Source organism: Micrasema longulum, unplaced genomic scaffold (genome assembly GCF_059751315.1).
Source record: "Micrasema longulum isolate JH-2025_06_02 unplaced genomic scaffold, ASM5975131v1 h1tg000611l, whole genome shotgun sequence".
Taxonomy (NCBI): domain Eukaryota; kingdom Metazoa; phylum Arthropoda; class Insecta; order Trichoptera; family Brachycentridae; genus Micrasema; species Micrasema longulum.
In genome coordinates this window covers 862,134-870,111 of record NW_028277807.1, presented here as the reverse complement: position 1 = coordinate 870,111, position 7,978 = coordinate 862,134, and the positions used below count along the sequence as shown (strand labels likewise).

Sequence of the window (7,978 nt, the reverse complement as noted above, 5' to 3'; positions counted from 1 at the left end):
CGGTATCACACCAGTCTGCAAAATAATATTTATAAAGTGTGTAATTACAGGACCTAACACCGAGACATGTTTTTGATATCGCACATTCTTATATTGTCAATACCGGTTGTTTTAGAATTTTTCGTTGAACTTATAATTTTTATTATTTGAGAAGTTTTAACTCTAGGCAAATACATTGAATGCTGTTCTGGTGTAAATGTGATTTCACTGGTTCCAATAGTGCATTTGTGCAGCAAGTCTTTCACTCAAACCTTAAGAAAGATTCAATTTTTTCTGTCGTTAGTTCTATTGAACTTTTCTGTAAGGAAATATTTTTCAATAACTGTTTCATAATCAGTTTTATTATTTCTTCCTAATAAAAGTATTAGGAAGAAGAAAAAAGATTCTTCTTCTTCGTTTTTTAGTGGCCTTTTCACCTCTCAGCTCGGGTCTTCTGGCCAACAGAGAGGAAAAGATTGATTTCATTCCAAGTAGATTTTATGTCAGAGCCGCAACCATAGAACCTGTTATTTTAATAGTTTTTCTTTGTTTTGAGCACATATTTGTATAATTTATTTCTATATGCTTTGAATTCCCTTTCAAAAGTTAAGTTTTTTGGTGATCTTTTCCATCTGTTACATATTGCATCTTTTATTTTTATTTTTACCAGTAAATTAGAATTTGCCCATATTTTTCTTCCACAGTTTTTGACCGTATTTTCGATATTTCTAACTACTATGCTTTTGCTATAAACTTTTCAAAATTTCCATATATTTTATTATACAAACAAATAGATCCAGTCTTCTCTAGAAGCTGCTCCCAATTTATTAGTTTAATGTTCAGGTTAATTAATTTATCAGATAGAAAAGTAAAATGCTGGGACTGCTTACTCTTGTCTTCCATCGCTGGAGTTTCAGGAATGATGAGAGCTATCAGGTAGTGGTCCGCTATATTACTTTCATAAACACATGTCCTTAAATCCACGCACGCACACAATCCCTGTCACGAATTTAGATGTGATCCAGGCACGAGCATACTGTCCTCTGTTGAACGATCACCTCCCTTGTTACGTCTTTTAAACATCTTGTCATGCCGAAGGAGGCCATCATATTTTCGTATTATAAAATTGTTCCATCATTGCTATCCAGGGGATTTAAATTGATGTCTCCGAGAAACCTTTTCTGCAATTTTTTAAAAACATTTTCGATTTCATTTACAAAAATCATTAGATTTGTATTTGGCGGATGGTATAGTGAAAATAGGTGGTATTTATTGCCATTTTTTAAAGTTAATAAACCACACACATATTCAAAAACATTTTCAGTGCAATCAATTTTTGTTTCCGTAAAATCAAGATTATTTTTAACATACAGTAATATTCCACTTCCCATTTTGGTCGGCAGTAATATAACATATTATAACCCTGTAACGTATATAAGTTGATATGGTGCGTGTCAGTTATTGCAATTTCACAAATACTTATTACGTCAATATTTTTAAAGTAAACGAGTTATTTAAATGTATATAATACTTAATACATCCCAATATTTGGATATCGAATCTATGTTTAATTTTTTTGTTAATGTTTTTGTTTTTGTTTGCTCTATTCAGACAAGAAATTGCAAGTATTCGTTTCCCTTTTTATCCATTCTTCAAAATTAGTTGTGTGCTCGTATGCTAGATTAGTTTCTTTAATGTAATCCAAATCCCAGTTTTCAACTTTAGCAAGTATATTGTATTCTCGCTCTCGCTTTCTGCTCCATCCTTTTTATTACTGGGCAATCCGGACTAAACTGAAAACCGTTGTAAAAACCCCTCAAAATAAGGATATCATTCACAAACTACAAAAGAAGTTATAAATAATTGTAATGTGGTGCCGAGCCGGTACTTAGGTACTTAGGTCAGAAAGCTTGGATTTTTTACACGCAATTTCAACCATGTGTGTGATATTTTTTCAATGTTGTCAACGAAAACACCAATGAGGAACTTCAGCCCTACGGGATATTGGATACAATAATTGTTTTCTTGCGCGCGGTAAAAATGAGAGCATTAAATTGTACAAAAAAAATGAACTAATTTGAATGACATCACTGGTTCATATGAATCAACCTATGGTACGAGAGTTATGGAAGACTTCCGGTTTACTTGCCGTGGATGGCCCAATGGGAAGAACTGATCGAGAATAACTGGAAAAGAACCTCTGACGCCACACGCAGAGTTGTTTCAGAAATACAAAACTTTAAAAAATCATGCATAAATTGAAAATAAAAAGTTTTGACTCAGTTAAATAGTCTATTAACAAATAAAAAATATATAAAAACACTGAACTTCCTCATTAGGTATTTAGATACTTACAGTGTCATAAATGTCGTCCGATCCCGATGCCCAGCGGCATCAGTCCTAAGTTTAGACCGGTTTAGATTTTATTATGTAGGTTCTTATTTTGAAAATTATGTTTTTAAATAATAATTATTGAATAATTTGTGCTCAATTGTTCACAATATTTTTGTTCGGTATATCCGAGAAATAGATCGTTGTAAAAGTTAATAAATGTATGGAGAAAACCAAGAACTAAAATGTCGACAAATGTTATCATTATATCAGAGATCTCGCTATTTTCGTGATCGTTATAACCAAGTTCAAATGTATTCTTAACGAACTAAATGTTTGAACCATAGAAATGCCCTGAGCCCTCAAAAAACACAATGCAATTATTTACATTTTATAGCTTAGTATATTTTTACAGGTCAGTAGATTGTAAGAATGAAAATTTTATGAGAAAAAGAAAAGATCAGTGGGTACTATACATTGAAAGTTTTTTATTTAATCTGCTGCATAATTTACATACATTCATAAAAATGCAAATAAAATAACTATTAACAAAATATACACAAGTCGATTCAATCAAACTTCAAATAAAACAGGTCAATAATTCTGTAGCTTGAGTCTAAAAGGGCCAATGTCATAAATCATAACATTACATCTTACTGCTATTTGTTGATGTTATAATAAACAGTTTGAGGTGTTTGCAACTCTTTATCAATTAAGAAAACACTATCACATATGTGTGTGCATATAAATGTGTTAAATATGTATTTTTTTTAATTGACATCAACCCTCTACAAAATGCTGGGAAGAAAAAAATGTAATCTAACATTGGCCCTCTTAGACCCGAGGCAAAGAATTGTTAGAATTATAAAAAACGTTAACAAAAAAAATATCCTTCCCATGGCCAGCCATGAAAAGTTATCAAAATTAATAATTTATTTCGGAAAATCATTGAAATAGGCTAGATTTTTCTAGTTTTACAATCAAATTAAGGATATAAATAATTATTGTATGTATTACAGGGTGAAGAATTACTTGTAAATTTCCTTTTAAAATCTTGTGACCTGGATTCCGATTACAATAGGAAGTTAACAGTGTTATCAACTGTCTATAAAATAAAATCGTATTTTCTGTACGAAAATGTATATATATTTGTGTAAAGTTTTTAAGTATCTTCGTTAGTGACCTGTTATTAGAGTTTTAAAAAAATAGAATACATGAAAATAGAATTTTTCATGCTGAAAAACGGCTTTTACTTTTTAGAAAATTGAAGATAACTCTGTTAACTTCCCATTGCAATCGGGGGCCTGATGAGGTATTTAATCAAATTGAAGATAACTCTGTTAACTTCCCATTGTAATCCAGGGCCCTGCTGAGGTATTTAGTTAAATTGAAGATAACTTTGCTAACTTCCCATTGTAATCGGGGCCCTGCTGAGGTATTTAATCAAATTACATTGATTTAAGAAATATTGCAAATTTAAGACATTTTCAAAATCTAGTGAAAGCTGAGTGCACATGTTGAGTAAATGATTTTGGATTTGGAATTTTGGAGCATTTAGAAATTGTCAAAAAATTACTCGAGATAAGATCTCGGCATAAAATAAAAAAGTTATTATTCCATTCATCGTGAGTTTACTTCAAGCATAATAAAATTGTGATTCTCTACATGTTTTAAACATGGTATTAAAAATGATTCTTCTTATTGCTATATTATTTACAATAATTTTCTAACATAATTAATAGCTGTCGGAACATGGGTGAATTAATAAAACAAATTAATCTCATTTAAACAGAAATAAAATAGAAACTGCTCGGGCAACATGAAGGTAGGTCCTTCCAATATCATTAATACTATTCATTTAATAAAGCTAAAATTATTACGCCAAGTAGTGTTTTTTTCTAAAAAAAATGCAATTTCCAAACAAGAATTTCTCTCTTGACACCCAATGTCTGCATAATTGTGTGTTAAATTAATTCGACTCTAGTTATGATGTACACTCCAATTTGCTATGTATTTTATTCACTGTTTTAAGTTGGTTTCGGCATAGAAGTTGAAGACTACAATGGAAATATAAAAGGCCATTTTTAACGATCTCAGAAATACTATTTATTGACAGCTGATATTATTTTTTAAATTATGCAAAATCACATATTTGTAAATAAACAAATATTATAAATAAGATTATTAAAAGTTATCATAATATTATATAAATACAATTTCAAAGGGTATTTCAGAGAGAAAACTCATTTGAATGTTATTTAATTTGACATAAATTATTAGATTAATAAAATTAAACATCAATTTAAAAAAATCTAAATTACTTGACTAAACCGATGCACAATTTATTTAACTATGCTAACAGATAAATACTCGTTTCATTCAACCGATCTGATATAATTTTTATTTGTGACAAATGACATTTATTACTTGCACATCTGATATAATATAAATTTTACGCTTTAAAAAGTAAAACTTGTATAATCTCGCACAACCAAATATATTATGACAAATTTCTATGAGCGGATATAAATCTACAACATTATTAATGTCAAAATCACTTCACTAAAAATTAATGCATTTTATGAATACATCAAATATATTTGACTACCAATGTCACACGGCAAGCTTCCCTATATAAAGAGACCAAAATATTATATGTACATTGTAGAAGGTGCTATTAAAAAAAAATGTCCCAGTATGAACAAGATAATTAAAAAATGTTTCTGACCAAGTAAGTTGAATCATTTAACATTTAACGTAAGTTGAATCATTTAACCTTTGTGAACGAAAATTCCATTACATGTTAACATTTTAATAAAAAAAAAATGTACATCAATCTACGGGGGTATGAAAAAATCTTAGTTCACTGGAACATCTCTTAATTGCAACTAGGTGTTTGGAAAGATGTTGTACTAAAAAAATTATAAAATGTATTACTAAAACTTTAAAAGTGTTAAAAAAACATTTAGACTAGCTATTCACATCACTGCCTAAGAAATAATGTAACAAATTGAGTTTGTTATCCTGTTTTAAAAATGTAACATATTTTGTGTATCTATTTCAAATAATTTGATAATGAACTATACCTGCTATATATGTGTTACCAATTCATCAGAAACCAGGTTATAGGATATTTTAAAGCCAACTCCCCACAATCACTAATACAGACATTGAAGAATTTCACTCGCTTTTTATATATGAATACAAATTTTCACATGAATACTATGTAATACTTATAAAAGAAAACGAAATCAAGACCTGAATTGACTACATTATTAGCAATATTAAGATGAAAAAAGTCGGCCGCAAATCACCCGATAAGCATCTAGAGAAGTAAATATTACGCATTATAATTAATACTTACTCGCAAGAGTGCATTTAGTAAATGTAAGCGTGGGGTACCACTATTGACAAAATACTGTATAATATTTCATATAATTAACTCCATAAATAACTTTACATTTGACGTTTGTCGGTGATGAACCACACAAACGCTGTCAAATAGTTCTACATATGAATGAAAAATTATTGTAAGATTGGATGGAAAAATATTCAGATGGGAATTCAAGATCATTTTTATATACTCAAATATACTTATGTTCATCATTGAACCGATACAAAATATGAAACATTCATAATGTAAATATGATTTCACTCACAAAAGGTAATTGCAGATTAATATAATTGTATATTTGATATATTTATTAACATTAACTCCCATAACCTTAGAATAATATAGATGATTGTAAGGACGAAGGGTTGAATGGACTTATTAAACAAATACATTGTTTAGGACAAAAGGACAATATTCCACCTTTAGTCAGAATAAGGTTTTAGAACTAAGCTGTTTGGTCAACAGCAGACACTTACACAAAGATATTATTTCATTAGCTCAGTCAGTTAAATCATCCAAATAGAATACTTGTATAAAAAGTGTAAATACATATCTTGAATGTGGCGAAACTTAGAAATACAATAGAAATATGTACGCTTACATTTTATACTTATTCCTCGACAAGTCACTGTAACTCTGGTGTTTACACTAAGTAAGTAAGGTTTGTCAGAAGGACGTTACAAATTTAAATAGTTTAAGCAAGATATCTTGCGTAATTTTGTATCGTCTGCGTGGAAAGAAGTCCATCTCGAGGGATTAATTGATAAAAATATAATAGATTTACACTTAACATCACACATAATTTATATATAATGGTAGTTCATAAACCATTTGGAGTTTACATCCATTCTATCACAACGTTACCGTAAATTACTTGACTGTGCGCAACATGCTCATATTCGATAGTTACCTAATAGAAAGGGCCACCAAGATTGTATGGATCTCGAATCTTTGGCCATAGATGTCATCCCATTACTAACATGTTTAACAAACATTATATAAAAGCACCAAAACTAATTTACAAAACACATACCGAATAATATTCAAATTTAGCAAACTGATTCGATAATTTCTTTACACTTTTTTATCATTTCCATTCGCATTTCTACGGCAAGAAGAAAACCATTAATCTACAAAGTATTGCTTCAATATTTTGATATATGACTTTCAAAATTTAATATAAATTATTAAATAAAACATTTACACATATTATTTCTTGCATACTTAAAACAATAAAACTTATAAATAAGCAAGACAAATCACAGACAAGCATTAAAATTATCTAAATTCACCTCTTGCTAATCAAAAATATTTTACATATTATAAAAACTCGAAAAATAACATATTAAGACATTTAAATTAATAAGAAGACATAAATAATTGTATTTACAATAAAGTGATAAATAATAGTAATATTTTTTGTATGAAAACAACTATTGCGCTTACACAGAAAAAATATTTCTGATATAATTAAAGAAATCATAATAAATTGGTACTGACATTCCTTACTGCCGTAGTATTTGTACTCTTCAATAAAATAAAGTGAATGCTTAAACTGAATTAAAGAATGTATAAGCAGAAGTAATGTGGGAATGTATTTTTGCATTATATGTAATAGAAATAAATATATGTACATAAAAACAGTTCGTTGAAGTCATACTGACAAATAATAAAAACTTAAAGCACTCATTAAACAAAGTATAACATAAAAATATTTACACTTATAGGTAAAATAGAAAGTGAGCATTAAAGATATTTTTTTTAAAAATTAATCTAGATAAATAAATACATATTAGACATTGGATACTTGGGGCTTACAATCCAAATCTAACACAATATAGTATTGCTTTCCGTTATCATTCCACAAAGTTAACTATTCAAGCAACTTAATCAGTTGGTGGTGAGATTAATTATATAAATATACGGCTAAAAAGGACAATTAATATTTATAATGGAATGTCAAGTCTTGTCAACGTCTAGAATGTAATGACTGGTAATAATGAGGTGTGTTGCTGCTTCCGTGAATGTCTACTTATTCTTGGGACGTGTACCAACTGCATTTATACATTCTCCTCGACTTCGTGACCTGTGAAGTGTAGACAGTCCTTCTCCTGGGAAATTTGAAAGAAAACATAAATTAGAATAAAACTTTATGAAGTAAATTTAGGCATTTAAAAAATATACACAACAGTTTGATTTTTATTTATTAAGGTTCACAAACAATAAACAATACTTACAACATTGGTATAATAATCGCATTTTTTTCATTTTTGA

The 7,978-nt window shown here is 29.0% G+C and overlaps 1 protein-coding gene across 2 annotated transcripts in view; it reads right to left on the bottom strand.

The window, feature by feature from the left end:
- Nucleotides 1-7,119: 7,119 nt before the first annotated feature.
- Nucleotides 7,120-7,978, bottom strand: part of Khc-73 (Kinesin heavy chain 73) — a 187,638-nt gene continuing 186,779 nt past the window's right edge. For both annotated transcript variants that reach the window (XM_088228830.1, XM_088228831.1), the window contains one exon: nucleotides 7,120-7,815. In XM_088228830.1, the coding sequence (XP_088084956.1) occupies nucleotides 7,733-7,815 (83 nt within the window). In that variant the 3' untranslated portion in view covers nucleotides 7,120-7,732. The remainder of the gene's footprint in view (nucleotides 7,816-7,978) is intronic.